Raw genomic sequence first — 22,391 nt, forward strand, 5'->3', positions numbered from 1 at the left:
TACTCAGATGCGTTTATCTGAGTGGTAACTAATCACCACAGTTGTGACACATTCAAGTTGAAAAATATTTGAAGGTCCTTACAGCACTGAGCACAGCATCTGTTGATGAAATTCCCAGGCCAAACACCAGATCTCCATGCGAAACAAGTGCAGTGGTGCAGCGATCCCTGTCACTGGCTGGTCATGCAATGGGCGCCCTGCTATTGCTGCCAACACAGTGCAAGAGAACTGGTACAGCCATTTCAGCAAGAGATTGGTTTTGACCCCACACTAGACAAGGCCACGCTGGCATTAATCTACACGAAGAGCAATTAGAAGCCTAACTTGTGCATCTTCCAGCAACGTGATTTTCTTGAGGCCAGCTTCATTCCAGTAATGAGTACCAAAAGCACAGGGTTTTGTTTTCTCTCAAGTGCTGTTCACTCACCACAGTACCAGAGTAATAGCTCAACCCTTGGTGCTGCGCTTTCAAAAACTATCATGTTTGGGATCAAGCTGTACACGGGTACAATGATTGGGCGCAGACTGTAAAGAACTGAACGTACTAGGGAGGCATTGCTGTTTTCAGAGTTGAGTGAGCATATATTGATAAGACTGACAATGAGCAAAAAAATTTCTGAGGGCACTTCAGTCTGCTTACATGCAGGAATATGAAAGCATGGAACTTTCTAGAACACGAACTTTTTCCATGACTGCAGCACGCGTTGCATTTTAATTTTTTACTGTTGTTTTTATTTTTTATATTTCTTTTAAATTAATTTTCATCCATTTTGTTTTTTTCCTTTGTTGTTTTATTTTTTTAATTTCATATATTTCAGCTTCGATGAAATAATTTGATTGACAGGTGAGACGGACACTTCCGGTGGGCTCATGAGGCAAGTAAGGCCTTAAAAATTGCCCCGTGCACAGTCATCTAGCACGACCGGACACACAATAAACACAAGTGTATATAAAAATGGAGCTCAGCAGGACCAATCTGGGGGTTACTCCTGGGTGGACATGACCGCAGTGACTAGACGAACCAGGGCAGGCAGCTGTGCCAGGTCTTCGTGTCGCCTGCATCACCATAAACAGTGTCTCAGCACAATCTGCACAACAGTTGCCTTGCAAAAGAGTTGTGGTTAGGGCTGGTTGCATGGCTAGCAGGGTGAAAAGACGAGGACAGGTGCAAGAGGGACTTTGACAGGAGGAGAAAACCAAGAGCACTGCCTTGGCTTTTCTCAACCTCCCACCAGTTGAAAAAAAAACAACTGGAAGGGGCCGAAACATCACTGGAACCAATTGGTGATTCTCTTCTCAATCTCTGTAAATCCTTTCCACATTCTATGGTTTTTATCATGCGAGAGCATTACTTGTGCAAAAACCCGTCCTAGAGCAAAAGGCAGGGCTAGATGGATGGCTGGACCCCCCTGCTGGGATGTGGTCACAGTGGCGTGTCAGCTCCGTGAGATGCACTCTCGTATTCATGCAAAAGCAGCTTATGGGGTGAGACAGCAAAGCGTGGCTGGAGGCGGCAGTGTCATCATAACGCAGCAAAACAAGTCTCCGACAAGCAGTGCTCTCAGATTGACACGAATTGCTGAGGTGCCCTCACAATTTCTGGTGCAGAACATTGCAATTTTGCATGCTTAGTCCACTCAATGCTTAAATACAAAATTTCACTGGCATATCTTAAGTAGGCTTGACATTATAAATTTTCATATGCTTCATTGCTATAACAAACTTGCAGAAAGCTTGGTGCGGCAGCAAAACGTGGTAGCAACTCTCAAGCTTTACCTGCGGAAATGGTTGATGCAGCGACACCCCCCAAATATTTTTAGCAGCCTGATTTTTTTTTCCACAAAGAATGTTATATCTACGCCTGCATATTGCACTCATTATTGTCATGTCAAATTAGTGATGCAGCGAAAAAGATGAGAATGTAATTCAGAATTATAGGAGCATAATTAATTGCAATAAGAATTTATCAACACAAAATCCATGAAGCCATTGTCATGCCATGCTTTCTACAAGCAGGGCATCAAGTCAAAAGAAACTTTTGAAAAAACCAGCATTTTCACGAAGACTTCAGCCAGTTTTTGTCCATATACAGTCTTAAAAACATCTTCCAAAGCCACTTCTGGTCTGTTTTCAGAGGACATAATTAAAAAGACCTTATATAGTGACACAGTGCATTCCGCATGTTTGCCTAGCACTGATCTGAAGCACGCGCCGCCTCAAAAAGAGGACGCGGAAGTGACAGCGATCTGGAGCTGTGGTCAAGACGTTCGTCGAAGCTCGCCGTGGTTTCTTGTGATCTGTGATCTCCCTCATTCATGCGCGACAATCGATTAGAAATCTAATGCCTTTAAAATTCGATTTCATCTAGATTTTCCTGATTTGAAAGCCTCATCCCCCCCTTGATGCAAAAGATGATGCAAATATGACTTGCCCATAAAAACTGGTACTTGATGCAGCATGTAACTGTAAGTCTGCATGTTAGAGTAAGCTAATAGTACGTGTTTATCTTTTCACAAATCAAATATTTTTTCCACTACGCTGCTTAAGAAACTATTTCTCCTTTGAGACGAACTTGAAGGGACCTTTGTCAGCCTTATTAGTAGCATGACAGGTGTGCGGTGAAATCACCCTGCAGTGAGAAGGCAATTATAAAAACAGCATTTACTGTGCCAAGCACAACTCAAAGTTATGGACTGAGGGTCCCAACTCTGTCATTACCACATCACTATGCATCGAGGAGTTGTTGAGCCATCCAGAGGGTTGTTCAGACACTCTACTTTAGTTTTGTGCGTAGTCTGTATTTTTCCTGCAAGAGGGAAATTTTTGAAATGCCCTTGAAGGTTTTGCTACAGTGTGCTCGCAGGGCAACGTCAGCCGCAGGAATGGCACATGCTCGGAAAAATCCCGCTTTGCGCGATTGTGCTCCATCTGCGGCAGATTTACTTGCTGCAGCAGTGACTTTGACGACGATATTGCAAAGTCGGATTTCGTCGAATAAACTGCACAGTACGAAATGTCCACCCATTCATTTCTGGTTTACGCCTGTCAGAGATCATAAAGGCAACATGTGCTGCTTCCATCTGCCCGAAAAGGAGCAGACCTCGGATGGACGCTGCGTAATAGCACAAAGCTGCTCGCGAAAGCTATTACGGCTGGATCTAAATCGCCTGAAACGTCTGCCGCAAAACCAAACCATTCTAGAGAATTTTCAAGCAATTTACTGTAAAACCTTGTTACAACGAACACGAATATTACAAATTATTGGCTATATTGAACTGTTACTAAATATTTTCAACACACACATTTCTTACTTCATATGTTGAACACGGTTTGCCACAGATTGGGTATCAAAACCGATCTCAGGTCAATACCGACCTTTCAATACAGTCTTTAACCACACGCCGTGACACTGCGCTCTGCAATGTCACTGCAATGCAAGGAAGCCGCCCTAGCTGGCGTATGAACAGCCAACACTGCATGCTGCGGTGCTTTGCACAGAATGCGGCCGCCGCAATAACTGCGAGCAGCTTCAAAACTGTGCTAAAGCTATGGAAACGGTCTCTCCTAGTTCACATTCTTTCACTGATTAAATTTTACTTCTCCGACGCGAGTTTTTAGAGGAACTTCATAATACAAATTTTGGATATATAGAACCATTTTATGATTTTTTATCTATTCACTGAAATGAGGTTTCAGTGCATTATCTTTCCAATTTTCATATGAGTACATCATCACAAATGGTATGGTGGATATACCTTTTGTGTTTTGCTTCCTCAGAAATGTTCTTCATTCAAACTGATAATGTCAGAAAGTACACTTATCATGCTACATTTTGATGCATTACATTTTACTTTGAAAATTTTTTGCTCGTGGTGAAAAATTTATTTTAAGGACTGTCCATAGTGTCAGAAAAAAATTGCTAGCTCAAAAAGTTTTTGAGTGATAATTTCAAAAATTTTTAACATTTCAGGATGTTTTTAATATTTTTTCCCAAGAGGTGCTGTTTTGTCAATAATTTTTTTTTGTTAATTTTCAAGTCTTGTGTGTTTACCAATTGTTTTTGCAATATTCACACCAATTACTTGAGTTGAAATAGATGTCTTCAAAAAGCACATTGCATTGCTATCATTTTTATGCATACTGCATTTTAATACGACAGCGTTAAGGCATTGTGAGTCCCGGAGAAGCAACCGGGTGGGCATCATCACAACCTGACCATGACTGGGGAAGAGCACCCTGGCTCGCACCTGCCATCGCAAGGCAGGGAAGCATCGTTAACCGCTGCACCAGAAGTGGTATGATGACACCCAAGGATCTACAAATGTCAAGTCGAGAATTCCGCATGTATGGGCACCAAGTAACCCATTCGAGCTATTAAGACGGAGTTTAAGTGTCACCTACAATTTTTTATCACCTCACAGAGTTTGGAGAAAATATGTCTAAAACCTATCAAAAAGTCATCTTTCTCACGGTAACGAAAGAGTTAACTGAGATAAACACAGACTGCACGGCATTACAGACATAAGAGGGCCTCACCCACACCACAAGTTTTTTTTATGGTTTTATGGGAGTTTAACGTCCCAAAGCAACTCAAGCTATGAGGGGCTCCGGATATTTCAACCACCTGGGGTTCTTTAGTGTGCACTGACATCACACAGTACACAAGCCTCTAGAACTTGGCCTCAATCGAAATGCGACCGCCGTGGCCGGAATCGAACCCGCGTCTTTCGGGTCAGCAGCCGAGCGCCATAACCACTGAGCCACCGGGCCAGCACACCAGAAATGTACTGCTGCTAGATGGTATTACAGTAGAACCTAGACGATATTTTAATCGTAGTTTTGTTCATGTTTCCCACTCAAAGGCTGCCGCTACACACCTTATTTCGTCTGTCATGCCAGAGGAGACCAGACTGCTCTAGAAAGGCTGCAACCTTAATTGCAGCCTTAATTTAAGAAAAAAAAATTGTGCAAATTAAGCGAGTAAATACAGTATGCAGGTTAGTCCATAAGACACATGAAAGGGAACATAGCCACAACCAAGTACGCTGTTAGGCTTACATCAGAGTGAAGTTTCTGAAGCAAACAAAAAAGAGGAAAGTCATGCCTCCAGCACAAATGCCACCAGGAAGTGCACTAGCTCACACAGCAAAGCAAGCACCTGCCTTTTCAATTCCTCTTCTTTGGGTGGTGACAGTATGGCGGAGGCAGCCCTGCAGAGACCACAAAGGGCAATCAAAATACACACTGTGCACAAAGGAAGGACGGCTCGAAGAGAGAACAGCCCTTGACAAAGTTCCTTCACATGAACAATGCCACAACTGGCCTGGCTGTGAACCCATGTATGAGGGGATCTGTTATAACCACAGCAATAACCCTCAGGTGACTTCAGCAACTGGCTCAACATGTCCTGTCCCCCATCTGCATTCCAATACAATTTGTCTTGCGTTACAGCCTAGCCTTTTTTTGTGTGTGTCCAGTGCAGGTTACTGTATATGAGCACATAACTACAAAGCACCAGTTTGCATCAAGTACCTTTAAATAAAAAATGAATAAATTACACAACAGATGCCTTCCATAATCACAGTCAATCTATATTATGCCAAAGTCACTGGACAGTGTACTACTATAACCTAAGCAATGCTATGCAGTTGTTTATATCTTTTGCATTCATTATTCATTTCTTTGCAGCATTTTTATTATTTAAACCGGGCAGAGCAATACAAACTGCCTCTAAAGCGTGGCTGGGAAGTGCTCATTCAAGGCCACAGTGGATAACAACTGCTGGTAAGCAGTTTCACATCCCTGCCCGAGTGAACAAGCGACTTTTTCCAAGCACCCACCCCGAGCGCTTGATGATGGCGGTCAGCTCGAGCACCCTGCGCTCCAGCACCGCCATGGGGCCCTGGACAGTGGTGGTGGTGCACAGCTGACCAGTCTTGGACAGGCACAGCAGCGCACGAGCAACCAGGTCCTGGGACCGCACAGCCAGCTGCACACCACAGGGTTTAGGGAGAGCTTCCTTTTGCAGTTTCACATCTGCACGATTCATTACACAGCAAGACAACTGTACGCTGCTCTACCCTCCGGCAACCAAACCGGATGCCCTCAGCCACAAATCCACTCACAGGCCGCTCTGACTCTTTGCGTTTGACCAGTGGCAGTCACGCGTGGTGTCATCATTGCATCAATCATTACAACAAACTTTCTAGCAATGCGTCAAAGCTTCCTACGTACACAGTGGAATACAGTTCCCACTTGAAGTTTCTCTTAAAACATGCTTGTAAAACCTCCTTGATGCGCTTTTAAAAAAAGTTGCGGGGAAAAACATATGATCCGAACCGCCTAATTTTTAAAAATGTAACTGCTGAAAGAGGTACAAAGACATTTATTGACAATTTCACTTCACATTTCAAATTCACATTTCCAAGATCTGAGCCGATCCTTTTCAAGTGCTCGCAGAACTCAGTCTGCGCGTGCGTTGCCTTGAGCGCGGTAGGCACTTCATAACGCATCCGGTCCGTCGACGACAGTGACGAAAGTAACCAAAATCTTTTCCTCGACATTTTTGGATGCTTCAACCCTTTGCACCTAAGTACAGCGGCGGCTGACTATCTGAAAATGAAAATTGGTTTCTTGGGGGAAACGAAGTGCTGCAGTCTCTGTCTCACAACCGAACCGCGCCCTAAGGGAAGGGATAAAGGAGAGACTGAAAGATGAAAGGAAGAAAGAGATGACGTAGTGGAGGGGAGGGCTCTGGAATGGATCTTTAAGGTGCACCCACATCGCATAGCACACGGGCGCCTTTTGCGTTTTGCCTCCATCGAAACGCGGCCCCCGCGGTCGGGTTCGAACCCGGGTACTCAGGATCAGTAGACCAGTAGACGCACTGAGCCACCGCGGCGGGTCTGACTGTCGCAGCGTTTCTGCTTTTGTAGCGACAGCTACACTACACGACCTCTTCAACCCTTCAGCGCGGCACCAATTCAGCTCCGTGGCGGCGTCGTTGGTCACGTGGTTGGTCACGTGGTGCGGAGCAGCTGCTGCTGCCAGCGGCGCGGCGTGCAACAGCTGTGCGCACGCGCCGTGTCAAGTGGGACAAAAATGAAGGAACGCCCAGCGAAACGGAGCAGCGAAAGACTGACTTTGCAATCCAAACTGACCGAGTTCCATATGGCCAGATGTAGCTACTGCGTCGCTCCAGGTTTAATCAGAGCTCAACCACAGCCATTTTTTAAGCTGCATTCCTCATGCGTTCCTCAGACCTGGCCCGCATCGCTGTAGTTCACAGATGCTTCGCCCCCTTGCCCTTATGCAGTGCGAAGAAACCTCAGCACTTCTCTTCATCGTGTCACGCCTGCACACTCTCGAATGCTAGCGAGCTGTTTTTACTTTTGTTGTTGTTGTTCGGGGCAGCTGTGGTGCTTCAACTCATCGCACGTGGATACTGCAGAAAAGCCACCACGGTGGGTGGCTGCCGCTGTATTTCGGCTTTTCATGTCGCGTGCCCTAACGTTCGGCACATTTTTTTAAGTGAAAGCTTCGCTACGCTAGGTAAAGCCGATTTCACCGTGCATTGCCAGTTGACCTTCAAATGAGCCAGAGGTCAAGTGTGGCTATAGGCCTTACCATATGTGGTCCACCATGGTGTCGCACCACTTTGACCTTCCGATTCGCCGGTAGAGGGCGGTAGAATAGGCTGCAGCGTACATGGGGTGACCAACCTCTCGCAATGAACCATTAAATGCCACCTGCCAGGGTGGCCGGGTGGGCGCTCTGCCTATCCAATGTGAGGAACACAGTTCACGTTACAGATGCCAAGCCACGATACACCACAGCTTTCGCTCTCTAACCAGGTTCAGCAGTAGTTAAACCGCAGCAAATTTTATGCTTGAGCATGTGCGGTTGAGCAATAAACGTATTATACGACCACAATTTTTCAAAATTTTGAATGTAGTAGCCAGGAAATCATGTCATTCGGGAACATATTAATCAGGATAAATATATGGGACATCTTTAATGTCCATGATTTTGAGCTTTTGAACCGAGAAATCCTATAAACGAGGTTTATATTGTCAGTATTCATTATTTAAGGCATTTTTCTAGCACACCTGCCATCTTTAAACGTTGGAATTCAAGGAAAAAAAGGCTTTTCTTGATTACAATGAATTTCCTTGTTACAAGAAGATTCCATATGTGTCGCCACCTACACAGCCCATTTAGCAGACAGAGAGCAATGCAGCCAAACTATCTGGTGGCATGAAACCTTCCCTTCAGTGCCAAGAAAAGTTGTCACCATGACTGCTTGCTGTAAATGGGGGCAGGTGGCTGCAATTTTTTCTTTCGTACAGCAAATGGAGTGCGAAGACCTATTATTACGGCTTCACAAACCTTCGTGAGGGTTGACTATTTATGCACGCCTACTGAGAAAATTCAGACTTGAGGCAGAAATGCTCACACTAAGGATTTGGTTTCATTAGAGTCAGGTGCACCACAAAGGCTCTGCAGAATTCAATCTCCACCTAGTTGATAAAAATTTTCAATCCTCTTCAATTTTGAAATATCAAGAGTTGACCGCATGTATACACAAAAGATACAGTCCCGGCCAACGCCCGTGTAAGTCTATGGCGTCGCACACTTGCTAATTTGGACACTACACGTCTCGCACTGGTTATTTCGTATGGGCAGCGTTTATGGCAGGCACTGCCAGCAGTCATCCAAATAGCTTCAACCTGAATTCCATGCAGGTGTGACGACGATCCCACAACTGTCACACTGCACAGTTTCACTTTTTTTAAGCTTCGCCTGTAGCACAGCTGCGTCTTTTCTATCCGCATTTTTTTTTCCTGCCGCTAAGCGTTTCCACCTGTGTGGTTCTTTCAGTGGGCTCACGACATGCCATTTGCAGTTTGTGCGGTGAAGCCTCCTCACACGCTGCACTGCTGCCTGTGAGGTATGCAACATGAAAATAGTCTCTGACGCGTCGCTCTCATCTCAAAAGCAAGCAACCACTGCCCAGTCGGTCATCAAATAAATTTACCATGATGCAGGCAGTTCTTGTTGTCCCTTTTTTTGGGGGGAGGTTCAATAATTACAATATTTTCTCTAGTCCATTGAGTTAACAAGCTTTTACTGTATAATACGTATCACCTCTCCACTCGGTCTACAGTGCAAAACATCGCATCCGGAGTTTTGCAGTCTGGTTTGCAAATCTGTCACCATGTTGGTACGGGATGACCTTGGATAGGCTGGTGATGACGATGCACAGCAGCCTGGTCCGCCGTTCACTCAGCAGGCCCTGGGCGCTGAGCAGCTCAAAGGCCAGGCACTCGAGCACCTCGAAGTAGGCACCCACCGCCTTGGGCGAGCACAGCGTGCTCTCGTTCGGGGAGGCAAACTCGCCCACGGCCCACACCTGCCGAGATGATTGCCGCATGTCACAGCCACAGGGACAGCACACCACCATTTCTTCTTCTGCAGAGTACAAACTTCATCGCACCAGAGGGACTTTGTTGAAAGTTGTGGAAAAGCCAATTTTTTTGCATCAAGTTGCACGCATCCCAGACACCAAACACAGACTGGCAGATGCACTGCACAATTCTGAGGCGAGTTTCTTGACGTGGTATGCAACAACAAACGCAGCCTGGCTGTTTCCAACAGCCAGCTGCAAAAGGACATTCTAGGAAAAAGGCGCGGAAGATGAAAAGGCTAAGAATTTAGCAATGATGAGAACGCTATGTCTGGCTTGCTGCCGAAACCAAATACAGAGGACAACCTACCGTAGAGTTCGCACGGGGGCAGCTAAGGCAGTTGAGTCACATTTATTAATTTGTACGACGGTAGGCTTGTGCAAATATTCGGTCAAAGTGTAAAGTATTCAATTCGATCCGAATGTTTGGTTTGGTTTGGTTTGGTTTATAGGGGTTTAACACCCCAAAGCGACTCAGACTAGAGGGATGCCGTAGTGAAGGGCTCCGAAAATTTTGGCCACCTGGGGTTTTTTAACGTGCACCGACATCGCACAGTACACGGGCCTCTAGAATTTCGCCTCCATCGAAATTCAACCGCAGTGGCCGGTATCAAACCTGCGTCTTTCGGGTCAACAGCCGAGCACCATAACCACTGAGCCACCGTGGCAGCCCCCAAATGTTTGGTATTTGAAATCTCGACGTATTCGTTTCGTGCGAATAACGTTTCAGGAACCCTTGCCTCATTCCATTTCGGTTCAGTGCACAATGGCACCACATGACTGCACATGTGCCGGTAAGCGGAACCAGATGTGCCAAGTGTTTGCAGTCGCGCACCGTAACCAGCATGCATCAATAGAAATATTTAACACAGTGCACCACCAGTGCGCAGACCATGGGGCAGGCTACAAAAGCTGGCTTCTAATCGGGAACTTCCACAGAACGTGCACTTCTGCTCGTGCAATTCACAAATCAAATGAAATGGCTCAAGAGCCACATGATGCACCTTTCCGACACCTGACATGTAGCAGCGCTGGGTGCATAAGCCTAGCAGGTGTTCATGGCGCCATAACTTAAAAATTAACAGCTGTGCAATGAAGCAATTGCAATCAAGACCAGCACACTGGCTCTGCATGTAGGTTGACTCCCCCAATTACATTTTTGCAGGACATCGACACAGCTTCAATAAGTGTGACAAAGCTTCAGTGCAGTCTCTCTTTTCTTTCTTGTATGGCCTTGTGTGTAAGAAAAGTACTTGATTACGCCATTCAACCTTTTTTGTGTGCCACAAGTATTCGAAATATTCGCACCAAATTTGTTCAAAGAAAATTACTAGTATTTGCTTCAAACCAAATGCCAAACCGAGGGAGGTAGAATAACCTTTTGCATTCCTTTTTGTAACAGTATAGTAATTGATATTAACAACTACAATCATCACACAAGCATGACCCCTTCCACACAGTCCAGGCTAAGTTTCTGACAAGGCATGCAATAGTAGATGGGTTGAGCACATCAAGAACACAACTCAAGCTTCCTCTCGAGAGTGCACTCCCTGGAGAACAAAGTATAGATCGTCCCGGGAGGGGGGGATGAGACACACATCCTTACCAGGTTCGCGAAGAAGTCAGGCCCCACATCGTACGAGCTCGTGTGGCTCAGGAACTCCACGAGCTCAGGGGTCAGAAGGAAGGTCATGTCTGGGAACTTGCTGAACAGCTGAGGAAGTGCATCTGCCAGCACCCTGGGGCGTGAATCGTGTTTAGCGCCCAGCCTGAGGAATCCTCAAGCATGCAAATGCTCAACATGCAAACATGTAAGAAAATGGCTCCAAACAATTCTAAGACAGTACCCAAGGCCCCTCTCTATTCCACAAACGTTGGCCAAGGATTGCTTTATTTCTTAATACAGTCTACGTTTAAGCTTATTTTGTACGACAACAGATAGAGGAAATGGAGAAAAGAGTTAAGCAAAGGCGCCATACTCCAGACCAGGGAGGCGAAAAGAGACACAACAACATGGCATTTAGAACAAATGGGCCAATGCACCAAGAGCATAAACGATACAGGCTACAAATGATACTATACTCCACAACAAAATTCCTTGGCAATGGAGCCAAAGCTATACAGCCAAAATGCACCTTTTCTTACCACACAGAGAAGATAGACCCCGTTGCAGTTATTAGTTTATCTACGCTTGTCTTTTATGTGCCTTGGGGTGCATTCTTTGTGTTGTCTCTTCCGAAATTAGTGCACCCCAATATCTTTATGAGTGACCAACTAGCCCCCTTTAAAGCTCTGCTCAAGTTATTAGTTTCCTATAAAAAACAGCCGTGGCTTAGCTTGGTTAAGCCTGGTGATTGCGAATCAATTTTCTTCGAACGCTCTTGTCTCTGCTGGGGTGTTTCTTCTGCACGCTGTTTTCTTCGCTTTTCGTTTTCCTTCTCTCGAAACGCACGTTCCTTCTCGAGCCGCTGCTGCCGCTGTTCCGGGGTTTCTTGGACACGCCTCTGCCGTTTAGTCGCGTTCCAGCGTTCTGAACTAGTAGAAGGAGACTCACTGTCGGGCAAACTCATAATTTATTCCTTTGCTTCTGCTGTTTCCACAGAGGAGGTTGCACGTTGTCGCCGAGCTGCATACTGGGCACGCCGCTTAGAAAGTCGTTCTTCTCCTTCTTCCGTCTCCGTAGCACGCTGATGCTTCCTCTTTGCATTCTGCCGAGCTGCCTTGTTCGTAGGCACCATCGTAACATCTGGCTGTATGACTGCCTTGGCGAGAGGAGCGGAGCTGTTTTGTACAGCTGGTGTGATGTCACTCTGACCGTAGCGCCCCTGGTGAGAGGAGCGGGAGTTAGGCCGCCGTTGGTGGCTACCGCCTCGCCTCGCGACGGCGTGAGATGGGGCCCCGTTTTTACACAGCTGGTGTGACATCACTCTAGGTCACGTGGTGTGACGTCACGTAGCGAGGTCACGCTAAAGGTCAATGGTGCCTACCACCGCCTCGCCACGGAACGGGCTGAAGTGCGACCTAAAGTAGTATTGCTTCACAATAAAAACATATAATTTATCGGTAACACTCTTTATCTAAGATAAATGTGCATTTTCAACGTTAGAGGGTCTCAGTTCATTTGATTACATCGACTTGTTTAGAAACATCCAAGCAGCTTCCAGCTACTACAGCGATGAAGCAAAAAAATCGCACAGCGTGCAAGGTGGCTGTCTTGCAGCTGAAAAATAGTATTGCTGGAGTGACACCGCTAGAAGTGCTCTGCCCCGTATTTTTCCTTGCATTGCCTAGGAAAGCTGTCACCTAGAATAGTGAACGGCATATAATTATACACAACTGTCTACACCACCCCCCAATGCGTAAACCCCCCTGCTGCTACGGTAGCGAATATTAAAGGGACCCAGGAATAATTTCGATGGACATATACTAGTGCAACAGATCTGTAGAGATGGCCCTTGTGGGTATTCGAGTCAAATTTGAAAGCTCTACAAGGACCCTATAATTTAGAAACAATTTTTAAAAGTCACTCCTCCCAGTAGCTCACAACCAGACACTCCTCCCCGCGCGTCCGCTACCCTGATGACATCAGTGGGCAGAAGAGCCAGCCTTCAATCTCGCCTTGTCTGCCCACTGACGTCATCGGGTAGCGGACGTGCGGGGAGGTGTGTCGCCCTAATAATTATAGGGTCCATGCAGGGCTTTCAAATTTGTCTCGAACACCCAAAGACCACCTCTACAGATCTAGAATACTATGCTCATTGGAATCATTCCAGGGTCCCTTTAAACAACCATACTAAGGCCTGGCATAAATAACCATGTGCTTCAGTCTGCGAACAGGCAGCATTGGCAACATGAAAAGTGCAGCTGTCCATGACAGTTTTAGCAGCGCAAGTCAGTAAGCTGCTGAACTGCAGGCCTCGTAACAGCTGTTCCGTTTCCCATTCCCATTAGGTCTTTACTGTGGCATGCAGAAAGACCAGCCACCTCGACTGATCACAGTTCTCATGGATATATTCATGTGAGAACCCACTGTTACGAACAATATCCCTGGGATTTTGTGCTGGTGGAGGCAGCGACAGAGGGAGCCTCTGTTCATGCCATGCTTTCTTTGTTCGAGCTACTGTTGGAGCAAAAAGCTTGTTTCACATTATCGTGTCTGTGGCCGACAGTGCATGGCCACAATCAACACGGTCGTGCACCTTCGGCACTTGCTGGCAGAAAGTGAGCTGCACGCAAAAAAACCTACATTCCTTTTTGGCAACATGTATAGCAAAAACCTTGACAACTAGATAACCCTCACCTTGGTCACAAACGCCTGTTGGCAACAGCCTTAGTGTGCGTTGCAGTGTAGTGTAGCATATGTGTACCATGGTTGTAATGCAGTTACAGTGATGATCCACACACCTGTCAGAGCGCTAGTGTCATTTCGTGCATTCCCATGGACCAGGCCAAGCTGTAGCGAATTTCGTCAATGCTCAACAGACAAGAAGACCATTAACACCATTCCCAGAGAGACTCACCTGCGCAGCCGCTCGCAGTATCCCCGAGAGCCAAAGCAGACGGAGAGCCGCTCCATGACAGCCGGCAACAATCGCGAAGCCAGCTCAGAGTCCCCGTGCTGCTCAAAGGTCTTCAGGTAACACCTGGGGTGATTAAAGTTCAGTGTGTCCCATGAGTATGCGTGGGATCCTTGGGCAACGACTGACATTCGTTAGTGGAAAAAAGTTCACAACTCAGGAATTTCCACAACTATCGGAGGAATTGCACCCTAAAAAACCGCAAATAACAGTCCTGGCAGAGAGGCCCTTGAATATCTCTTCGGTCAAAGTTATTCCACAGCATACCGTATTTATTCGAATCTGGGCGATATTCTTTTTAAAACTCAAGATATGACACTCTAGGTCGGCTTAGATTCGAGGACTTCGTTGTATTCGTAAAATACAACAACGCATAAAAATTAAGAAGAAAATACAGGTGGCGCCCCAACGAAACGCCAACAGCAGACAGCACTGTAGCTGACTTCAATGAAAGCTTTCCAGAACACACAAGCATTGGCTGCCATTTTGACCTCTCTTCATGTGGGCAAGTTCCACAGCAGTGCACTGTTTCACATGGCACCAAGCAGATGGTGTTGTCATAGTACTAACTTCAAGCGAAAAGTTGTGATCGGTGCACAGCAGTCTTCAAACCTGTAAGCCTGTAAGGTCTCTCACAATCTAAGGAAGGTAGGGCAACGTTCTGGAGTAAAAGTCGTATTCACAGCGCCTAAAAAGCTACCCTATCCGAACGCGGAAACCTCAGTGCAGAATTAAGCACAGAAATGCCTACGTGTCTTGCAGAAAGGGAGTGGTGTACAAAATTTCATCTTCATGTGGTAGGCACTACATAGGGGAAATGGGCAGGTGTTTGAATGTGCGCCTCCAAGAGCACAACAATAAACATCACCACAGATGGCCATCTGGCAGCCTATTGCAAAAAAAAAGTGACCCAGGACCACCTTGCCATCCCCTGTTCAATAAGACTATCATTTGGTATCAGCACCATAACGACTTGACTAGCGAAATCAAGGCCACGTGTAAGATGGCACGGGCAGGAGCACTCCTGCCACGGTCACGACAAGGTCTAAACTTCTGATAAAGGCAGTACAGTGAGCAGCACATGGTGGCATTTGTAGTGTGCAACTACGAAAAAAGCAAACAGTAAGTTTGTCGCAGCTGGAAACAAGCACAGGTGAGGAGCATAAGAGCTCGGCATCTCACGTTGCCCAGCACGAAACCGGCTTGAGGCTGCCTCTTTCACAAACTGAACATGCGAGGATGGCGTCAGTTTATTTGGCGGTTGGGCCGCAGCAGTTTGGCTGTTTGCCCAGCGTGCGCCGGCTTCGGAGCACCCGAAGAAAGAAACTGCGTTCTGGCTAGATGGAAGCGCCCTCGTGCAGAGTTATTGCGAAGGGAGCGACAATGCAAATGCCGCACTAACTTTCGCGAAGCCAGCGCGGCTCCCTTTGGCTCTGCAGCCGCTCCACAGCCCTTCACGGTGGGCTCCAAACTTTTTGACAAAGACTGCACATGCACAGATGATTTATGAATATTCGCTGAAATGCTGCTCATGGGGCTCGACTTGGCTGCTTAGGCTCCCGATTCTGAAACCACGAATTTACCCACTTCCCCCTTTCAAGAAGTGATCGTTTCATTTAAACTACGGACCTACACACGGGGGCCGCCATATTGCTGCGCTACAGCTGCACTTCCAATTCCGAGAGTGCAAGCCAGCCAAGAGCTCGTGCTGCACTCCTTGGGTCTCCTCGATTTGGCTGCACTTTCTGCACCAGTTCAGGAGGTGCAGCTATAGTGTCACCTGCACTATTGTGTGGGCACCTCCTCCCATTCCCATCAACCCACGAGAGCACGTAATGGGTCGCTGGGTTGCTTGACGCCGTTAACTGACTTCCGTGGCACCGCGGGGTTTCGTATTTGGCGACGCTTTGTGGCAGTCACTGCAGCAATGCGCCAAGTTTGCGATACTTTTTCAGTGGCGGCATTTACCTCCAGCTATTAGTTGAGATTTTGAGATATCAGCAATTCATTGAGAAAATACTTTGAGGTAAAGGGTCATATAAATGCACGGCGCTATGGGGAGCGGCTCGGCTCCGCAGAAGACTTCAACTAAACTGGTATTTTGAGATATGCAATTTCGAGGTGACGAAGCTTTCTCACCTCTCGTTTTTGTTTGGTGTTTCTTCTAAAATCGCTTGTATATCTTCACAAATGCACACAAGCAGAATAGAGTGGAAAGGGAGGGTTTTAGGAATGTGCGATATCATTTGCACCACCGAAAGACAAATCCAACTGTGCTACTACTTCGTTATATCGATGTTCAACTGGTTCCTGCCAGTTCTGGAAAACAGACAAACAGATAAAAAAGCTCAGCATGCAGTCACCCAGAGAAGACTGCAGAGGGAGGGCAGCAGCAGGCTTGCTCCTTCTCCAGTTTGTGGCGTTATTTTCTTTGTGACGCACACGCTGATGCAGTACACACTCAAAGCTTAAGCATGCAGGCAGCTCACCCGAGCAGGTCTGGCGTGTGCTCCGAGCAGCGCATCACCTTCGGATGGTTGGCCAGGTCAGCGATCAGGGCATGGAATTTGGCGACACTGCGAGGACAGGACTTTCTGGTCTGGGGAACAATGGCAAAAGGGAACTATGATAGGCTACAACTGCTGCAAAAACATGTCCTCCGGATTTTTGTGAACCACACCGGCCCTATTAGATTGTTGTCGACGCAACCCCTTCTTCCCAGATTGGATGTTTTACCAGCAAGTAAAGTCTATTTATGGATACTGGCACAGCGAATATATAAAAAGAAACTCCATAGTGTTTACACACCTGTTTTGGCACAATATGATATCTGTAACCCCTACCTAGAAAAACGTTCAAACGTAAACTGCGGGCAATTTTGTTTTCCGTTGAGATTGTTCAGTAACAATGATAAATGTAAATTTTCTTTTCAATTGTTGACTTCTTTTTGCGTGTTTTTGTGATTTTTGAGCGAATCTTCAATGTGATTTTAAAGAAAACTGTCCATAGTGCTCAAGTACTACCATGTTGTATAGGATGTATGCGTGTACTATCTTTAACACAGCTTCTCTTTTTTGTACGAGCTCTCTGCTGTACTGCTGTAGGCTGCTCCTTTTGTTACAAGGGCAGAGACCTCGTCAGGCAACCATGCCTTTAGTCTCTGCCACCCGCAGGATGATGTGATTTTCCCTCAAATAAAAACTGACTGAATGACTGACTAAATGCAAGCGATGCACTATGCCTACATTTTCCTTTCGCCGTGTTCCCTTGTCAGCTTTCCCTTTGCCTGTTCATCTCATGTCCGTTTTCCTCGTGCCCGCACATTTATGTCTATCCATCCACAGATGGACACAAACCCTAGATGTCTTTGCAAGCATGCATTGCACACACAGTCAAGTATTAGACAAGGAAGTGCAACAGACAGAGCCTATTGGAATGCACTGATGTAATTCAAGGATTACCTGGCTGCTCACTGCAGAATGAGTTGCATGAAAGCTCATCGTCAGCACTCGCACAAACTACTCATATGACACGGTATGCGTGAAGAAGAATGGACAGCTGGGCAAGTTCACTGTGGGTGGTACAGCACAAAGTAGAAGACGACACGGACGAGCGCTGGCTTGCAACTAGTTTATTATTGAGAAAAAAATGCGCATTTTATACAACAGAGTCATAGGACGCTAAAAAACCAGAGCACTTGCGCAAAGCACTTTTCAACTCGCCCGCTACGTGGGTTCACCGGGGATCACCATGTGGTGGATGAGTCGATAATGTTATACAGTCTAGCACAGTTATAGCGAAGCCACTTATAACGATATAGCAGTTATGACAAAGGAATTTAAATTTCCCATTCCCAATTTTGCATTTTCAATACAATTTGGGACTGGTCTTAACAAAGTAAAAAAAAGCGCGCTGGCAGATATAGCGAAGAGATTTGATACCGATGAAAAAAAAATATATCAATCAGAACGTTTTTACACCCCTGAAGCAAATTTTTCCACAAAAACAACGGCAAAAATTGACTGACGTCAGCCTTCACAGTGCCGTATGCTCTCTTGCGAAGCGAAAGGTTGCTTCACTGCATCGCTTTGCTCGCCACCCTCGTGTTGCGCCATCACATGGTGCCGTCCTTGACTGGCGTTAGGCAGCAGCGCGGGAGAAAAAAGAAGTAAAAAAGGAGAGACGATTTCCTTTTTTTTTCTTTTGTGATGTCAAGGAGAGCAGTTGACTTGGCCAATCGCGGTTCTTGAATTTCTGTCATATAGATTCTCCACACACCGAGCACTACGAGGGGTGATCGTGCGTTCCTTTACTCTCACTCGTCCTGACGCCATCACACCTTCCTTTGCTCCGCTTCTTGCCTTTGATATCTCATGACCCCTGACTTCGCCTGGACAATTTTTAGACAACGAACGTACCTCATTATCTGCTTTCCCGCAACCGACTCTGACTGCCCCCTGTGGATATTCAATTTCTCGGCTTTGCCCAGCCTCGCAAGCTATAGCAGCCCTTTCCATAGTCCAGATATAGACCTCCTGCATGTTTGTAAACAAACGAGGTGGCGCTGCAGTCGCTAGCGAGCTCGTGGTAGGCAAAAGGCCGGGGACTGGCGTCGCGGATAGGTGTTGAGCGCGGGTTTTCAAGGCTTGTAGGCGCGCTTCCAGTTTCTGCGAATCATAGCAATGGTCGATGCTTCCAACTTAGTAATTTGTTGAAGTACACGAGCTCGCGTTGGCCACGTGCGGCCTATAAAGAGAAATAGTTTTCCACTGTATTGTATATATGGTTAGTAGTAAACATGTAGAAAGCGTTCCTGCCATTTATTTATGCGCTAAGCATTGAATAAAACAAGTTTTGACACTCTGCACTAGCCGGAATGATTTTACTTTGGGACAGTAGTGAGGGGAGGTGCTGGCCTTGTTTCGTCGGAGCAGACATGCGCTCATCGTCTGCTGACATACGTACGTGTCGCGCTGTGCGAAAAGTGGGGACAGCGTCGTGTCCCTGATCTCCCGTCTCGCTTAGCGCTGTTTTTAGCCGCATGACCATGCACCAGCCAGGCCGACCTGTCCTCTTGTTAAGCTGGTCGATTTGGTGAAAATTTTTGATTTCTAGAATTATTTTCTTTCCTAGCCCTGAAGTCTAGTTTCGTGACGAAAAATTATAGCAAAATATTGAGTACAAATTTATAAATTACGCTTTTTAGAAATGTGGTCGTCAAAAATTGTGAGGTAATTTCTTTGATTTCAGTGCCGCATTTCTTTGACCAAAGCGAAAGCGAAGATGCCATAAACGAGGGAATAAACTTTAAGGTTCGTTTTGTGACCTCTCACATTTTCTGCGACTGGATCACTCACCTTCGTAATTCGCATGAAAATCAAATGATTCCATTTGTCGCAAACTATTCCTGAGACATTGAAGAGCGTAATAAATCTCTCGATTTTTTTCCCTACACGTGCAGTGCTGTGTTAGTTATTTCTTGTAAGAAACGTTTTCATGTAACTATGCATGCATAAGTACTGATCATATAGAAAAAGAACTAATCGCGTCATCGTACAGAACAGGGCTTTATGTACATGCTGGCATAAAAGAACTGCGCACTATCTACTCAATTATTTGAGACCTTGGGGGGACTTGACGACGGTGTTAATTATAATTACCCAGAACTGCACCAGGTATAGCTGTAAATAAAAGGAATTACTGAAACTAGCGTAGGAATTTCATATTTGCACCAAGTTTAGTTACATATCGCATGCATGAATAACGAAAACACTTTTCATTGCCGCGTCCCCTCTCAATCTCGCCACGTGTCTGTTAGTAACACGCCTGCGGCTGCTTCTTTCCAAACAAGCTTCGCGATCATGTACTACCTCATGAAACATGACACATGCATGATGCAATGAAAAAGCATATGGCGTTTAGCACACTTAAGGTACGCTATTCTAAGCACACCAACGCGACCGCGCAAGACTGACACAACTTACCAGACTTCTTTCTACTCGAATGAAATAATTACGTCGTCATACCAAGAAACAGTTTCAAGTAAATATTAAATGTCATAAAACGCGCCATTAAAACATGGTGTGCTATTAACAAAAGAACGCATTCCTTGGGGGCAAGTGAACCTGTCGGCGCCCCGTGCACTCCGGCTCAAGGTGATAAGTACGTGTGCAGCTGCATATGTCTTTTTTTTCCTTGAGAAATTATCAGCCTACTATCCTGAAGTTCAGGTGAATGAACGCAGTAACTTGCATGCTATTAAGTGCATTGAGTGGCAGTGCCCATCGACTCCCAGACTTAGCGCTTTACTACCGTGGCCCAATGCCTGTTAGCCAGTTTCCGAATGCGGCATTTATGCGCGAGAAACCTATCAAGGCTAATTTAATATTTTTCATGCTACTACGTGGATCCAGCAGTGATGCAGCTGGTCAATACATGCTGCTTCTGCAGTGCACAGGCTTGAAGCAGCCGCCGGTAGCTGCGGCAGCTGCGGTAGGCACAGGCAAGCGGAACCTGTTTTGCCTACCATGCGAAAGTCGCTGCTAACATCAGCGCCACCGCATCTTCGTGACATCGCGGGGTGAAGGAGGTCCATACCGAAATAGCGAATACAGCGAAGAGATTTTAGATTTCCGCGGACTTGGTTATAACCGGGCTAGAATGTATCTCTTGAAAGTGCTATGTTCAAGTGCTTTATTTATTTATTACAGGTACCTACAGCTCCCATGAGGCATTATAGTATGGGATTAACGACATTAACGGCCTTCGATTTGGTGGATTACAATATTCTGTTGCTAAAACTAGAGCGATATGGCATCCGCGGAACTGCCTTACAACTAATAAGGTCGTATTTATCTCAGAGAAAGCAAGTGGTTCAGCTAAATAATGCCCGTTCTGCAATTAAATTTATCCACGCTGGTGTACCACAAGGTAGTATACTAGGACCACTGCTGTTTAATCTATACCTTAATGATATTATAAACATAAACCCTGAAGTAACATTTATTATGTACGCGGATGATGCGAGCATCTTTTTCTCCGGAAAAAATATCTCAGAAATAATATCCGCATGTAACGACACAATGACAGCGTTGGGAAAATGGGCAACAAATAATTCCATGCGTATAAATGAACAGAAAACCAAAGCAATCTTTTTTCGGCCAATAAACAAAATCATCCCCACACATCATCCCATAGTACCAAACTTCCGTAACGTAGAAATTGTGGAGAGTTTCAAGTGTCTTGGAGTAATTTTCTCCTCCCATATGTCTTGGAATGATCACATAAACTATCTCATAACAAAGTTAGCTCAAATCACCGGCTTGGTAGGCAGTTTAAAATATCAGCTATCAACGAGAACCAAATTGCTTTTATATAACTCACTTTTTTACTCGCACCTTAACTATTGTCAACTCGTATGGGGAACCGCAGCACCGTCTATTTTACAGCGCATACATCTTTTACAGAAAAAATACATACGTCATGTTTATAATACATCACACCGATCCCACACTGCGGACCTTTTTCACAATGCCAAGGTAATTAGTATATACAACTTATATAAATACCGACTCAGCGTGAAGATCAAAACAGAATTAAGACACAATCTGAATAGCTTACAGGGTCTTGCAAACTTGCAAACCAATTTGCCACGATACCCCACTAGATATGCAGAACGGTGGTTAGTTCCTACTCCTCGTCTGAACACCGGGAAACAGCGCCTATCCTACACGTTACCCTCTCTTTTGAACACCTACAAATTAGATGGGTTTGATTTATTTTCATGTCCTTACAGAAATCTCTGCCTTATGTATAGTTCATGATTTCGGATACTTTCATTTTCTGTGATTTCATGTTATTCTGTTGTTTGTACTGTGACTACTGTGCCAAATTGTGTACAGATTTGATGTATTGTTGTGCTTCTTCTGCCAAAAAAAAAAAAAAAAAAACAGGGGCTGTGGTCTGGTCAAGCTGCCTGCGAGCAGCTCTTTTCCCGCCGTCCTCCCATCCAAATGTACGATGGCAAAATAAAGATTATTATTAATATCACACGCAAAGCAGACATTGGTGCTATTAGTTTTTTAGTGTATATGTCCCTGTTGTCTAAAATCCATGCTTTTCTCTCAATAAAAACCACTTGCGAGTCATCTTTTGCGCGCTGTACCACCTGGTCATGCTGGCTTCAGTACTACCGCAGAAAAAACCATCGGCTGAGTACTAAATATGACAGAGCTGAGCTAAACTAATGCTTCTGTCGTAATAAGCAGCAGCTAAAACTCTCTCGCTAGGCCATTAGCAGTGACAACACATCATCAGTGGGAGGAGTGCAAGAAATGCAGATTCAAAGG

General features: G+C 45.7%; 1 protein-coding gene across 3 annotated transcripts in view; it reads right to left on the reverse strand.

Moving 5' to 3' along the window:
• Window positions 1–760: 760 nt before the first annotated feature.
• The window catches only part of LOC144100750 (AP-5 complex subunit zeta-1-like), a 50,338-nt gene continuing 28,707 nt past the window's right edge, over window positions 761–22,391 (reverse strand). Inside the window, exons 12-18 of one of the 3 annotated variants that reach the window (XM_077633585.1) lie at window positions 16,533–16,619; window positions 13,987–14,109; window positions 11,073–11,205; window positions 9,217–9,412; window positions 5,841–5,989; window positions 5,163–5,210; window positions 761–1,056 (exon numbers count right to left, since the gene is read on the reverse strand). In XM_077633585.1, coding sequence (XP_077489711.1) covers window positions 910–1,056; window positions 5,163–5,210; window positions 5,841–5,989; window positions 9,217–9,412; window positions 11,073–11,205; window positions 13,987–14,109; window positions 16,533–16,619 — 883 coding nt within the window. In that variant the 3' untranslated portion in view covers window positions 761–909. Of the gene's footprint in view, window positions 1,057–5,162; window positions 5,211–5,840; window positions 5,990–7,538; window positions 7,778–9,216; window positions 9,413–11,072; window positions 11,206–13,986; window positions 14,110–16,532; window positions 16,620–22,391 lie in introns of those variants that run through there. The other 2 variants (XM_077633586.1, XM_077633587.1) reach the window with 2 other exon arrangements.

Source organism: Amblyomma americanum, chromosome 8 (assembly GCF_052857255.1).
Source record: "Amblyomma americanum isolate KBUSLIRL-KWMA chromosome 8, ASM5285725v1, whole genome shotgun sequence".
NCBI classification, from domain to species: Eukaryota; Metazoa; Arthropoda; class Arachnida; order Ixodida; family Ixodidae; genus Amblyomma; species Amblyomma americanum.